The sequence below is a fragment of the Macaca fascicularis genome, chromosome 4 (assembly GCF_037993035.2).
Source record: "Macaca fascicularis isolate 582-1 chromosome 4, T2T-MFA8v1.1".
NCBI classification, from domain to species: Eukaryota; Metazoa; Chordata; class Mammalia; order Primates; family Cercopithecidae; genus Macaca; species Macaca fascicularis.
In genome coordinates this window covers 124,963,256-124,979,295 of record NC_088378.1, presented here as the reverse complement: position 1 = coordinate 124,979,295, position 16,040 = coordinate 124,963,256, and the positions used below count along the sequence as shown (strand labels likewise).

At 36.0% G+C, this 16,040-nt stretch overlaps 1 protein-coding gene across 4 annotated transcripts in view; it reads right to left on the bottom strand.

The window, feature by feature from the left end:
- Positions 1–16,040, bottom strand: part of CYP39A1 (cytochrome P450 family 39 subfamily A member 1) — a 105,182-nt gene that overhangs the window by 66,634 nt on the left and 22,508 nt on the right. For all 4 annotated transcript variants that reach the window (XM_005552813.5, XM_045390230.3, XM_074037841.1 and 1 more), the window contains exon 7: positions 12,312–12,402. In XM_005552813.5, the coding sequence (XP_005552870.2) occupies positions 12,312–12,402 (91 nt within the window). The remainder of the gene's footprint in view (positions 1–12,311; positions 12,403–16,040) is intronic.

Genomic DNA, 16,040 nt, shown 5'->3' with positions numbered 1-16,040 from the left:
ACCAAAAACCACTGTTGATTGACTCTGAGTAAGGTTTCTTTTTCATCAACAATCACACAATTAGTGAGTGACAAGATTTAAATTCATGAATCCAACTGCTAACCCTCTAATCCAATGAAAATTCTGTATGTGCCTTTTATGATGCATAAATCATGACTTTTATGTAAGATAGGAATCATTTCTATGCAGGTGCATTTCTATTAATTAATCTGGTCCCTTGTAAATTAACAGAAAATGCTTATTAATTTATCGCTTAGATAAAGGCAAAGTAAAACTGATCAGCAAAAACAAAATAAAATAAAAAGGGTGCATGGGTATGCTATCCTATGTTAAAAAGCATAGGTGGAAAGGTCAAATGCAACTAGTGAAAAAAATTCAGGCACATTTTTATTTGTTTGCTTTTTTTAAAGAAAGAATGAGCCTCTGTTGATGGGCAGATTCTCACGTGGGAGTCCTGAATTAGAAATGAAAATTACTTTATAAAACAGCCTACACAGGAGCTAAACATTAATGCCTTTGATTGCTTTAGGTCAGTTACCCTTAAGTGTGAGTACTTACACTGTCAATTAATCTTTTATGATCTGGTATTACTTTAGTAGTTATTTTGAAAAAAACAAAACACAAAGAAGCAAAAAAAAAAACCACATCTAAATATGTACTCTAAATATTTAAATAAAATTATATTTTAATAAAATAGAAGAGTAAACCATAATGGTAGGCTGATGAAATCCTCCTTAAACAAATTAAAACGTAAGTATTTAAATAAAATTGAATCTGTGACACTATATAGCTTAATGTCAAAGTAAAAAGATAGATAACTTTATTCTTCAGCTCTGTGGATACAACAATATTCACCATATTGAGAATACATAAAACCCTACAGGAGGAAGAAATATCTCAGTGGTGATGGAAGCCATTACATCTTCTCCTCTTTATACATCCTCTCTAAATATGGTAAATAAAGTTATGGCAAAAAACCACAATTACTTTTGCAGCAGCCAAGTAATTTGATTTACCATATTTAGAGAGGACATATAAAGAGGAGAGGTGTCATGGAAGTGTATCCCTAGTCCTTCCTAGTTTCCATCACACAAGAACCTGCTAGGTTCATGGCTTTCACACTTCCCTTTTCACCTGACTTTCTGCTTCCTACAGATGTTTCCAATGCAAAAAGTGCACTGCCCATTGATCACAGCAGAAAATCTGGATAGATGTGTCTTTTCTTCTTCATCTTACCCCTTATACCACCATAGAAGAGTATGCTCATTTTCTCCTTTGGTTCCATTCACTTTTCCTGATAGCTGACTTTGTCACTTCTACTTTATTCTCCATATTGGACATTCTGTAAAATATACACTTTCTATATTTTATCAGCAAGATCTGTTAGAGGGAAGCAGCAGAACCTAAATCCAGCTGATTTAGTAAAATAATGATAATTTATTAAAAGTATATTAAGTAGTTTACATAACTTTTAGGAGGGCTGGACAACCAGGCTTGAAGGGTGCATAGCCAGGAATCTTGCTCTAAATCAGGCCGCAGACCTGGTCTGGCAAGTATGACACTGACACTGATGTCAAGCGCACTGTGGCCACTGGCACAGGATACTGAATGACACTGTGCCCCCAAAAACGTCATCCTGCAAAACCTGCAGTTGCTTCCAGGAAAAATTTTTTAGTCTCCATTTTTTTATTTCGGTAACTCTTGATTCGAAGTCTGGGGTTGGTAGATCTGACTGGCAAAGTCTTATTTTCATGGTAATATCCTAGTTTCAAGGGAAGCAAGGAAAACAAAAATCTAGCATTTTTCTGCACCACTATGGTAGGCAAGTTTCTGTTGAAACACAGAGATCAGATTTTGTGTAGCCAAAAATGGATACGTATCAATATGTGTGTTTGTAAATAATATATACATGAGTATAAAATATACTCTTATTATATCATTATAAACATATTTTTATAAATATAAATACATTTTATAACTATAACTATATATCTTTGTATAAATATCATATATATTTATATATGCATATGTCTGTGTGTATATATACAAATACACTCCTTGCCTATTCTCAGGCTAGTGACCCCTTGCTTAAAGACTCCATAAAAGCAGACTAAGTACAATGATATCTCCCCACCTTTCTCATGATACTTCAAACTTGTCTAAAGCATTGACAGTTTTTTAAAACAGTGCAATCATTAACTAGAACACCTGTGTGCTGGTGTCATATTTTCTGAACGGTAGTCATATTTTCTGAATCAAAACCAAATGCTCATCCTCTTTTTTAATTTAAAAATCCACACATTGATAGTTCAATCAAATTTTGCTTTGAATAATGTGACAAAAGCTTTTTCCTGAATCTCTTCTTCCAACCTAATATTAACCATTTTTTAGAAATATGCTCACATTCTTCTCTGGAATTAAAAAAAAAAAAGGACAAACATCTTCCAACAGAAATGCCATCATGATGGTGATCTCAAAGGGTTTTGTGAGCCCACAGTGAGGTCACATCTGCTGTCTCTGACCCCAGTCAGCTCTTCCTCTAGATATTTGCTTGTCTAACTCTTAACACCTTAAAGTCCTTGCTCAAATCTCACTTTGCCAATTAGGGCTTACACTGATTCTATTTAATACTATAATACCACCTTCCCACCTTCCCCCATCCCTGGCATTCATGATTTTCTCTAGCCTTTCCCTCCCTCTCCGCTCCCTCTTTTCCTCTTCTGTCTTTTTTTCTTTTTCCTTCCTTCCTTCCTTCCTTCCTTCCTTCCTTCCTTCCTTCCTTCCTTCCTTCCTTCCTTCCTTCCTTCCTCTTTATCCTTCCTTCCCTCCCTCCCTCTTTCCCTTCCCTTCCCTTCCCTTCCCTTCCCTTCCCTTCCCTTCCCTTCCCTTCCCTTCCTTTTCCTTCCTTCGTTTCTTTGTCTTGCTCTGTTGCCCAGACTGGAGTGCAGTGGCGCAAACTTAGCTCACTGCAACTTTGAATTCCTGGGCTCAGGTCCATCCTCCCACCTCAGCCTCCTGAGTAGCTAGAACCACAGGTGCATGCCACCATACCCAGCTAAGAATTTTTTTTTAAGAGATGGAGTCTCACTATATTACCCAGGATGGCCTTGAATTCCTGACCTCAAGCAATCCCAAAGCTCTGGGATTATAGGCATGGGCCATCATGCCCAGCCTCTGTTATCTTTTAACATATATTTATCACCTTTTAATATTTTTACTTTTAGAGTTTACTTATGCATTGCATTTATTGTTAATTGCCTGTCTCCTCTACCAGAATGTAAGCACCAAGAAAAAAGTAATATTTACTTTGTTCATATATCCCAAATTCCTAAAGCAGTTCCTGGCATATAATGGGAGCTCAACAAATATTTGCTGAATTAATAAATGAATGGGTGTGATTGGGGTAAAATAAACAAGGAGAAAAAGGCAGAGATGAGGTCGCTGAGTTAGACAGGAATCAGATGACAGTCTCTGAGGCCATTTGAAGGCTTTAGATTTCATTCTGAGTGAGCTATGAGGCCACTGGATGTGTGCACTGAGTATCAGAATCTGACGCATCGAGAGAAAAGAGCCAGTGGAGAAAGAGAAGTTGAACCCACCAAGAGATTGGCGATTGATTAATGGAACAAAACATTAGAGGTAATTAGGCGGGTTGGGATCTACATGTCCAGGTGGCCTTGGTCAGAAGAAGGTATAGGTACACAACAAGTAAAGATGATTGTCTACATAAACCTCTGGTTAAAGTGCCCTGGTTAAGTAGCCCTTCATATCTCTGGGTAATTTTATTGTCTTGGCAGACACATCATATTGTTTTGGAAAACAACTGGGTTATAAATATGGTAGTCATATTTTCTGAATCAAAAATGAGGCGAATGGCTTAGAAAATGTTTTTCTCTAATCTATAAGTTTACTTATGTGTAAAGTTTTATAAATATATTAGAATTAAATCATATTCAGTGTTATAAATGTTAACATATAGCAGAAAGGAAATGCAGAGTGTTTTTAGTGGGTATTCCAAAGTCTTCCTTGGTTAGATTGTGATTCTGCATGCAAAGGTGGGTCAAACCTACCATCATGGCCACGGGTATCAGGCTTAGGGGTATGAATGTTACTCCAGGAACATTTTCTGAGTATACATGTAGCATACATCCAGAGCTATCCTTTAGGAAGATTAATGTGGAAGCAACTTGGAGCAGAATAAAGCTGGAAATTGGATTGAAGCATCATAATTCAGGGATTCCAAGTACAATTTTGAAACAAGGAGATTTGCTGATTTGTATTGTCAACTTTCATGCCAAACAAACTAGACTCAAATCACGCCCCACCATTTGCTAGCTGTATGGTCTTAGGTAAGTTATCTAATTGGGGTTTCACTTTCCTCATGCATAAAATAGGGCAAATAATGATGCTTAGGAGGGATGATTCAAGGATTAAATAAGTCAACAAGGAAAGCACTTAAAATAGGGCCTGCTACTTAATTAGTACTGAGTATTAACTATTACTGTTTCTATTACTCCTATCTTATAGGGCAATATTAGACATACATAGTCTCAGGCTATATTTCTGCTGCATTTTGGCACCGTCAGAAGTGTGGCCAATTCATATGAAAGTAATTTATTTGTGGCTGTAAACATTTAAGAAAACGATCTTATTTCAAGAAACAATACTAATATTTGGAAGTAGAAAAACTCAAAGTTATAAGTTACTAATTTCATGATATGGGAGGATTATAAAATTTCATATAACTGATACAGTTGTATCAGCTTTGGTCATAGCTAAGATTTACAAAGCAATTACGATTTGCCAGGTACTGTGCTATCTATCTAATTTACATTTGCTATATCCTTCTAATAACTTCACGAGATGAGGATTATTATTAACCATCTTCCCAAAGAGGAAAAGTCTTAAAGAACTTGGTAACTTGAGTAAAGATACACCATTAATAAGTGTCTCCACCTGGATTTCAATTCAGGCAGTCTGACTCTAGGGTCCACACTACATTATGAGGTTATGACAGGCAATTGAAATAATGTGTAGTAACTTATCAACCAAAATTTAAAACCAAATGACTAATTTCTAGGAACTATACCCCAAAATTTGATAACAAAGCAAAATTATTCTTTATTAGATCATCAATGATTTGGTAATATATGTTTTACCCAAAACCAAGGGACAAAATAAAACCATAGGCAAAAAAAAAAGAAAAAAGAAAAAAAAATGCTTTACAGAGATCAAAACTCTAGAGAAAAGTTAACATTATTTACCATTCACATGGATTACTGGGGCTGAAATTACTCAGTGTCTCAAAGTACTGATAAGATATTGGCTGGCACTAGGTGTGTTATACATTTTTTAAAATTTTCTGTATATTATGATTTGTGTGGGTGTGTAAATTTTTTATAATATTTCTTAAATGTATAATATCTTTAAAAGAAACAGAAAACCTTCCTGGCTGGGGACAGACTGCTCCTCTCCCTCTTCGGACAAGCTAGTTCTTCCAGTTGGCACAAAATTCAGCCTGGAGCATGCCTCTGACATGCAAATTAACCAATCTAGAACTATACCTCCTCTATCTGGCCCAGATAACCCAAGAAGCAATATTCCTCTGCCTTAGTCATATCAGGTCCAGATACCAGGCCACCAGAGACCACTCTACAGTTTAGAGCCCCTGGGGATTATTCAAATTAGCTAATGCTAACCTGTTGACTTGTCCCTTCTCTGCCTTTCCTGTGGGAAACCCTAATAAAGGATCTAGCTCCTTTTGTGGCCCCCAACTGACTGACCATCATACAATAGGGTTCTGCTAACTCAAAATTAAGTGCAGAAAACTGTCAAAAAGTCCTTATATAAAACATTCATTTCATATAAAATGTCAAATGGGATGGTTGATAAAGCTGCAAATAGAGGCTAGACCAAGACACTTATCTCTTAAAACTAGCCATATATTCTTACATTTGTTCATTAAACTCATTCAGAAAATAGTTGCTGAATAATTTTTAAGTTCTAAGCAACTAGGTACTACAAAGACCAACTATGTTTAGTTTCTGTTGTTGGAGAGATTGCATTCTGGTGGGGTAAATACATAAATACACAAATAAAAAAATATTTTTAAAAGTTAGTCACAAGAACAGAAAACCAAACACCGCATGTTCTCACTCATAGGTGTGAATTGAACAATGAGAACACTCGGACACAGGGTGGGGAACACCAAACACTGGGGCCTGTTGTGGGGTGAGGGGAGTGGGGAGGGATAGCATTAGGAGATATACCCAATGTAAATGATGAGTTAATGGGTGCAGCACACCAACATGGCACATGTATCCCGATGTAACAAACCTGCATGCTGGGCACATGTACCCTAGAACTTAAAGTATAATAATAAAAAAAAAAGTTAATGATTCTCTAACTTGTCGTACTTTTAAGGAAATATAGAGTGAGACAAGTCAGAGAATCACCCAGGGCAGAGTTGGGGAAAGTGACTTTAGGTGGGGTAAGACTAAAATATCTATCTGAAGAGGTGACATCCAAGCTGACTGAAAGATTAGTAAGGGAAAGAGTTCCCGGCACAGGAGTCTTACTGAATTTATCAGCAGGTACATGTCTCCAAAGAAACAATGTAAATATTCCTTTTTCTATCCTAATATCTTCTAGATACTTCCAAACCTGCTTTCAATTTTTATAAAAAGCATGGACCATACTTTACTCATCTTCATAGCTCTGGTACTTCACACAATGCCTTCACATGGTGAACACTCAAAAAATATGTTTGAGGGCCTAGTAAAATAATGGATAAATTAAGGGTTAATCCACATAAGCCTGGGAGGTTTTCTAAAGAAATTTTAAAACTTATAGTTCAGGGTGATGTCAGCAAAAATGGCAGAGCAAGGAACTCCTAAAGTTCCCTCCTTAAAAGCAGTAAGAAATTTGGTAAAAAAATTCTAAGAACCAAGTTTTTTAGAATTCTACAGATTAACCACAGTTTTGCAGCAATTCAAAAATGTCTATTCAAGAAAAAAACAGTTGAATCTTGATAAGAACATCAAACTTAATGTCATTTTAACCTGCCCTATTCTCATCCCCCTCTCTACATCTGCATAGAAGACTTAAAAGCCAGCAGTCTGCATTCACAGTGAAAACCAACACCCCAGCACTCACTAGATAGGGCAGAACAAGGTTGGAACTTCTTCTAAACCTCATTAGTAGAGTATTCCCATTATTCAACAAGTTTGGCAGTTTCCTAGACCTTACTTGCAAGACTGTCTTTATTTGACCTGAGTTGGAGTTCACTCAGTATGAAAAGGCTTTCCTCCAGGGTTGTTGGTTTAAAATCTTTAAAGACAACTGTTTAACTTTGCAACTGTCTGAGTCAGTAGAACACTGTTGGACAAACAATAGGCAAACCAACAGGATGAAAATGCAAGGCTAGGGAATGAGTTGTTCACAGTGGCTTTGCAGAGGTCCAATGCATTCCCAGGAATCTAGAAGGGCATCCATTTGCCCAGGGCTATACTTATGCTCAGGAAAGACATGAGAGGCCACACGCTCTCACGTACACCCATCCTTGAGGCTCTGCACAGGTAGAAAGTGAAAGCTAAGGCAGAGTTGTCAACTGCTTGGCTGAGTGTTGAAGGCATGCCCCAACATGCACACGTAGCCCCTTAGCAAAGAATGGGAGACTTCTAAATTACTGATGTAAAGAAATATCTATCTAGTTGATACCTGATCACTAAACAATGAAGCAGAGACTTCTGTGGCCATATGTGACAAAGAATGCAAACATTACAGAATTAGTTAAGAAAAGTCACTAAACAATCAGACAAATAACAAAAACGATAAACAGCAACAACAACAAACTCTGAGGAAAGGGAAGAATCTAATTTCCAAAGTTGTTACATTCTATTATGTAAAATGTCCAGTTTTCAACAAAGAATTACAAGGCATACAATAAGAAACCTGAAATAAGATATGAAAAAGAAAATACAGTGTTGAATGTGTATCCCTTTCACACAATCATGAAGTCAAAAAATTAAGAGTTGAACCACTATAAGTAGAAGACTGTCTAAACAGATTATTCACAGAGCAAAAAAGGAATCAACAGAAAGGGTCCCTGAAAAAACTCAGTTGCTGGACTTAATAAAGACTTTAAATCAGATATTTTCATGATGTTCAAAGAACTAAAGAAATCATTTCTAAAGAACTAAATAGAGAATATCAATAGAGAAATTGTAAAGATTCGAACAAAATTAAATTAAATACAAAAATCACTAGGAAAAATAAAATCAAGTTAAAATAAACAGAATTAAAAAGTTAGTTCTTTGCAAACAAAATTGACAAATATGTAGCCACAATGACCAAGAAAGTAAAACAGGACCCAAATTAAAATTAGGAATGAAATACTTGGTTTTCTAGTGCTCTTACAGAATAAAACGGATTGTGGGGAATAGTATGAAAAATTTTACACCAACAAATTAGATAATCTGGATGAAATGGACATATTCCTAAAAAGACATAAACTATAAAACTGACTCAAGAAGAAATAGATAATCTAAATAGGCCAGTAACAAGTAGAAAGACTGAATTAATCAAAAAACTTCTCAAAAAGAAAATCTTAGGACCAGATCACTTCATTGGTGAATTCTACCATATGTTTAAAGAAGAAATAACATCAATCTTTCATAAACTCTTCCAAAAATTAGAAGAGGAAGAAATACTTCCAAATTCACTCTCTAAAGCTAGAATTATCTTGATACCAAAACCAGACAAAGTTATTTTAAGAAAATTATAAGTCAATATTCCTTATTAACATAGATTATTCAAAAAATACTTCAAAATTCTTCACAGAAAATACTAGCAAACTGAATCCAGCAACATGTAAAGAAAATTATACATCAAGATAAGCAGGATTTATTCCAGAAATGCATGGATGCTTCAAGACCTGAAAATCAGTTAATGTAAAACATTATAATATAAAACAGTACACTAGGTGAAAGAAGCCAGACACAAAGGACCACATATCGTATGTTTCCATTTATATGAACTGTCCACAAAAGGCAAATGTGTCAGGACAATAAGTAAATTAGTGGTCATCAGAAGCTAGAAATAGGAAATCGAAAGTGACTCCTAATGGGTATGGGGTTTCTTTTGAAGGTGATAAAAATGTTCTGGGACTAGATAGTATTGATGGTTGGCATCTTATAAATATACTAAAAGATACTAACTTTTACACTTTGAAAGGGTGAATTATATATAATTATATATATGTAATTTTATTTATAAGTTGATGCATATTACATGCACACAAACTTATAGCTCAAGATGACAATCTGAGAACACACTTCTACCTTCCTCTGTCCCAATGTCCCATTAAAAAAAAAAATGAAGCCAGATATGCTGGCACACACCTGTGGTCCTAGCTACACAGGAGGCTGTGGCAGGAGGATCACTTGAGCCCAGGAGCTCGAGGCTGTAGTGAGCTATGATCATTCCACTGCACTCCAGGTGACAAAGTGAGACCCTGTCTCTAAAAATTAAATTGAATTAAAAGTGTGCGATTGGAATATAAAAACACAGCTGGAAAACAAGAAAAGAAAGAAGCAGATAACGAAGACTTAGGAAGATAATAAAGACTTAGGCAGATAATACAGACTTAGATAGAAGGTGTACAACATTAGTTAGAGGAAGTAGAATCATGAAAAGCACCACCCAAAATAATTGGGGCTAAGCAAGCATCTTCACAAAGGAGCCCTAAAGAAGTTTTCATTTTAAAGTAAACAAATAGAGAACACAAGAGTAGGCTGAAAGGCAGCTATCAAGGTCGTTCAAGAACCAACTGCCTTTAGAAAAGTGGTATGAGTCTGATCCTTTCCTTTCCCAAGTATTCAATAGTAGTTTTTACCCTGAGATGTGTTTTATTACAAAACTGGGCAAAGTTCCTAGAAGTGAGTATTGAGGCCACAGAGATACAACACTGGAAATTCACAAAAGACATCCCCAAGAAGGAAATGGTGATCTTGCAGTAAACAAGAGCATAGAATGGAAAAACTGCTGTACTGAGTCAGATTCTTGTCCCATGCCTGTGATGATTAATTGTAAGTGTAACTTGACTGGATCAGGGGGTGCCCAGATATTTGGCTAAACATTATTTCTGGGTGTGTCTGTGAGGGTATTACTGGTTGATATTAGGATTTCAATCAGTAGACTGGGTAGGGCAGACTGCCCTCCCATACATGGATAGGTAAATTTACTTAGGGTTCTCCAGAGAAACAAAACTCAACAGATGAGATGATGGTTAATTCTATATGTCAACTTGACTGGCCATGGGGTATACAGATTAACCATTATTCTGGGTGTGCCTGTGAGGGTGTTTCTGGATGACAGATGAGTATTTGAATTCGTGGGCTCAGTAAAGTAGGCTGCCCTGCCTAATGTAAGTGTGCATCATCCAATCCACTGAGCGCCTGCATCAACAGCACAACATGGGACTTCTCAGCCTCCATAGTCAGCTCAACCAATTTTTTATAATAAATGTCTTTTGAGCATTCTCTATCTATGTATCTATTTACATCCTATTGGTTCCATTTCTCTGGAGAATCCTGACTAATACAATGTACTTTAATGTTCTTTCCTTGACAGAATCCTTTGTATGAACACATGGGTATCTTCCTTGATATCAGCCTCCAAAGATCTGTGGACTCCTCTCACAACATTTAATTCCTGAGCTGCTACTAGATCTTATGTATAGATTGATTGAATATCTTCTGTATAAGTATGGCTAACAAAAAAAAAAAGTTTGATGTATTTTATAAATAGTTTTCAAGTCTGCAGTAGTATCTTATAGACTGAAAGCATTGATATAATGTAGCTGTTACACTGGCAGTACTATTCAAAGGAGTATTTTTTATGTCAGAAGAGAACAATGGGTTTTTTAAATAATCAGGAACATAGAAAAAGAAAAAAGGTTTTATCTTTCTCCACTAGAACTGGATTCAAGAGTTCCAGAATCAAGCCTTGTAGAAATTTAGATTAATGTTACACTTCTGTTGTGGCCTTTGGGTCAGTGAGGATCCCCACATTATCCCCATCATCCCCTCTCTACCCTTTTATTTCCTAAATACCACAAATTTGGAGGACCCTAAGTCAGGAAAAGACTCTAGTAAGGAAATGATAAAGGAGACTATGTGACAATCAAGAGTGCATTGCCTTTTTCCATTTGTAGACATGTGGGCATGTGCCTTTCTATTCGCTTTGTAGATGCAAGCTGCATAAAAGCCAGTTGTCTTCTCTTATATTCATGAGTGTCTTTCCAGAATCTAACCTGCTAGCATTGTTGGCATTCAATGATACTAATGCTCACCATTTCTATAAGGTCTAGAATCTGCAGATGCATACTCAAGGCTCAGACAATATTACTTAGATATTCATGCTTGCCAAACCAGTTTGCTTTTTGGTTTAACTCAATAACAAGAAATCCAAAAAAAAAAAAAAAACTTTAAATAAAATATTTTCAGTAATCATGGAAGGGAGAGGGAAAACCACTAACTGGCCTCACACCTTTTGCCCTAATATTATATTGTTTTCTTCCAAGCAAACCCTATCATTTCTTTCTTTTTGTATCAGGATACATAACATGACATATTAAGAAGTTTAAAAAAATCAGCTCCCCAGATAGGTCAAATTATGCTGAATAAACAAGTAGTTGAGTACTCTCTATTCAAGCTTATTTTTGCTTTTTAAAACTGACATCTGAACTAAAGAGTTCAAGGCAACAATCCCTATCTGCAGTTCCTAAATCCTCAAATTTCTAACAACTGTAAGGGGTTTTTTGGTTTTTTGTTTACTTGTTCTTTGTTTGTTGTCTTTTAATAATTCTTTGGTAGCAAGCCTTACCTGACCTCTACACTCCCATTAGGGCTCTTATGTAATATATGGAATATACCCGTATTACTTTTATAAAATCTGAAAAATCCCGAACTTGAAAACTGCGGACATTCATTCAATTGAGGTGAGGAGCCAAGAGATTAGAAGAACAAACAGGTGTATATATATTTAAGTAAGGAAATTAGGCAAATCACAATCTCTATAGCACTGATTTCATCATCTGGAAAATGAAGGCGTTGCACAAAAATGCTTGAAGTAATTAAATTCTAGGATTCTACCTGATCAATTTATATCCTGATATATAACAAATTATGTTGAATTTTGTATTATGTTGAATTTTTATAAAATTATAAGTATTTAGCGTTGCCAATAGTGTGTGACAAACATGCATTATTAGCTGTGTCTTTCTATATAATTTAATTCAGGTTTAGTACCTGCTGTGCCAAACACAGAAGAGATGCCTTCCATAACGGCCTTGTGGATATCAGGATGAGAAAGGACGTATGCAAGTGTCCAAAATGCAACCTTAAAAAGAAAAACATATGTCAAAAATATAAACTTATTTGAAGGTGAACAAAGGCATAGTTAGTATTAGCCATACACATTTTTTTAAAAAAGGATGATGTTTAAATTAACCTTAAGAGCACATTAGTAGAAAGCATATTTTGAAAACAACTAGATATTATGAATAAGAGATATGTAATCTATCTCCAAGAAGCCAGATTTAGATTTAAATTTTTATTCTGTCACTATAATTTCACTATATAATTTAAATAGATCAAACATCTATCTTCACTAAAAAATGAGAAAAGTTGTTATTTTTACTAATGAGTAACATAAAATATTATAAAATTTCAGAAGCAACTAGTTATGACATTTAAGAATATTAATCCAAAATGAAAACATTTCTTAAAATTTAATTTCCTTAGAATACAAGTGAATTAGCAAATTTTATATTCTGCAAGTGAAACATAGTAGTTTTAAATAAGCCCAGAAAAACATAGCAGGAAACCATTCCATAAACTAAAGTATGAGAGTACTCAATGTCAAAAACAGAATCCTTTTTTGGCTCTGAATTAGTAAATAAAAGAAAAAAAAATTTAAGAGTCCTTTCATGCTTGAATGCTCTATAGTATATTTGCACATTTTCTCTCTTGGCCACTCAAACTAATTTCATATCTTTCCTCATTATGGTATTACAAGATAAAATCATACTGTTTTACATCTTAAAAATTAACTTCCTCCTCAGGTAGATAGTTTTGCTTCTATTCTTAGGTTACGTAATAAAGAAATCCTGTATAAAATCATCCAAAGAAGTTTGGGTTTCACTTTCATTTTTTTCTAAATACATTTATTATGAAAGAGATTTCATCTAGGAAAATTGGTCCTGAAATGAATCAGGCAATACTTTGACTAAACTTAGTCTGTCTCTTTTGTGAGGGAACATTATGTACCTTTAAGTAATACCAATACTCCCCTCTGTGGTCAAAAGAGGAAGAGCAATTGTCTGAAAAGAAGTGCTCAAATAAGCCAAATTCAATACTGTTCATTATTTTTCCCTTTGTAACTTCAAATTGATAGTGCAAGGCTAAATATGGTACTGTTTACATAAACAAGGTGAATAGGGGAAACAAGGGTCCTCAATTCAGAGACCCTCTTTCAGGAGTATTATACAGATTAAGAAAGATTTATCCTAGAGATTATCTAGTTCATTTTTACAGATGATAAAACAGATGCTCAGAGAACTATCTTGCCAGATAAAAGTGCTGAATTATTGAATTCAGTTAATAACTACTCCATACTCACTTCATCTTACTTGAAGAGTCAGAGTTCATGTTGGGGATAAAAATAGTGACAATACATAGTGTATTAGTCGGCTTTCACACTGCTTTATAAAGAATTCCCTGAGACTGGGTAATTTGTAAACAAAAGAGGTTTAACTGACTCACAGTTCTGCATGGCTGGGGAGGTCTCAGGAAACTTACAATCATGGCAGAAGGCAAATGGGAAGCAAGGCACATCTTACATGATGGCAGAAGAAGCGGGTGGGGAAAACGGTCAAACACTTTTAAAGAATAAGATATTGTGAGAACTCACTCACTAGCACAAGGACAACATGGGGAAAACTGCCCCCATTATCCAATCACCTCCCACCAGGTCCCTCCGTTTACATGTGGGGATTACAATTCAAGATGAAATGTAGGTGGGTACACAGAGCCAAGCCATATCACTTAGATTTTCAGTCACGCGAAAGAGATGTTCATAGTTGTATGTGCCTAAATATAGTTTTAGAGATTCAATAAAATTGGATACTACTTTTTAAATGACAAACACAAGGAATTTAGCTAAACTACAAATGGCTGTTACTTTTTTTTTTTTTGAGACGTAGTCTGGCTCTTTCGCCCAGGCTGGAGCGCAGTGGTGCGATCTCGGCTCACTGCAAGCTCCCCTTTCCGGGTTCACGCCATTCTCCTGCCTCAGCCTCCCGAGTAGCTGGGACTATAGGTGCCCGCCACCACGCCCAGCTAAGTTTTTGTATTTTTAGTAGAGATGGGGTTTCACCGTGTTATCCAGGATGATCTCCATATCCTGACCTTGTGATCTGCTGCCTCAGCCTCCCAAAGTGCTGGGATTACAGGCGTGAGCCACTTTTTTTTAATGTCTCTTTTTTCCTTAACAGATTTCTGTTTTTATTTTTTTTCTATTTTTAAGAAAGCCAGAGTATTTTTAAAAGATAAAAAAGGCATATAAAAGAAAGTAAAGTGTTAATAAAAGTTTATATGTATTACTACATCAATAAGCAAGAATAAGTGACCTTGAGGTCTTTGTGCACCCACATTTGAGAAAGGGGTTGAAAACTGCTCCCAACAGTACCTATTAGTATTTTGTGAAACAGTTCAAGTCCATGGTCAGAGATGGGCAAGAAGAAAAAGGGCCACTCAGCTCACTGAACTGCAGAAGCAGCCACCACAATGCCATTCCATTGTTTTGAAGAGGTAAGAACAAATGAGAGAAAGGGCAAGGAGGAAAGCTCTGTATCTTTGCTGTGTCAAAGAGAAGATGAATTCAGTGTGTTCTTTGGTACTGATTTATCTATTCAAAAAAAGATTTTGATGGAGTCTTTATGACATGCCAGAGTCTTCTACCAATCATGGTAAACACAAATATGTATGAGATAATTCCTGTCCAAAGTATTTTCACATTTAGTTGGGCATATGAATACATATTGGAGAAAAATGAACAAAATGTACAAGACAGTGAGAGAGCAAACACATGTTACAAAAAATAAATGCTGTGGGAGTTGAGAGTGGGATGGAGTAGCAATTGCTACTGAAAGTATTTAGAAAGAATGTAAAAGATGTAGCAGATAAAAAAGGTAAAACGTCAGCTTTGTGATTGGTTTGGAGAAATCTAAAAAAATCATTTAGTAGTCAGAAATTTCTTGGCACTTAGAAATGGTTTTCCCATAAAAATAATTTCATAAATTATAGTTAATATCTTGGGTCATAATGGAGCCTCCTAGTGACCCAGTGCCTAGCCCAACTGAAGCCTGAGTTCTGAGTCCTATGGACCTTGAGGCAGAGTACAAAGTAGGAGAGAGGAGATATAGATATAATCTGGGCTCCAGAAAAAGACAGGCCCTACCACCTATACCTCTGGCAGGGCTTCTGGTACTCTCAGTAGCAATAAAGGTCACCAAACTAGGCCAGCAGTGGATACTCCCACTCTGGGGCCTTTGAGCCATCAAATATTTGGAAGCCTATGCTCATTATCAATGGGCCATTGAAAGTAATGATTGACTGAAACCAGGGAGATAATTTTTGTTAGGGAAGAAAACTAGCATTTATTGAAGACCTACGCTGAACCAGGTGCTATTAGCCACAATCTATTTCTTACCAAAATAATCTTTATAACAACCCTTTAAGGTAGGTATAGCATTAATCCCATTTTACAGATAAGGGCACTGAGACTTGGGCAGGTTAAACAGTTGGCCTACTGTTACGCAGTGCTGGGAATTGGCTTTGGACCTGACTCTAAAGCCTCTCCAGGGTCTCTGCCTGCTCACCAGGCTGCCTCTTGGAGGTGCCAACAAGAGCCAGTGAGATGGAATCTTCTCTAATCATCAGACACTTTCTTTCTGAAATGAACGATTTAAATCCTTT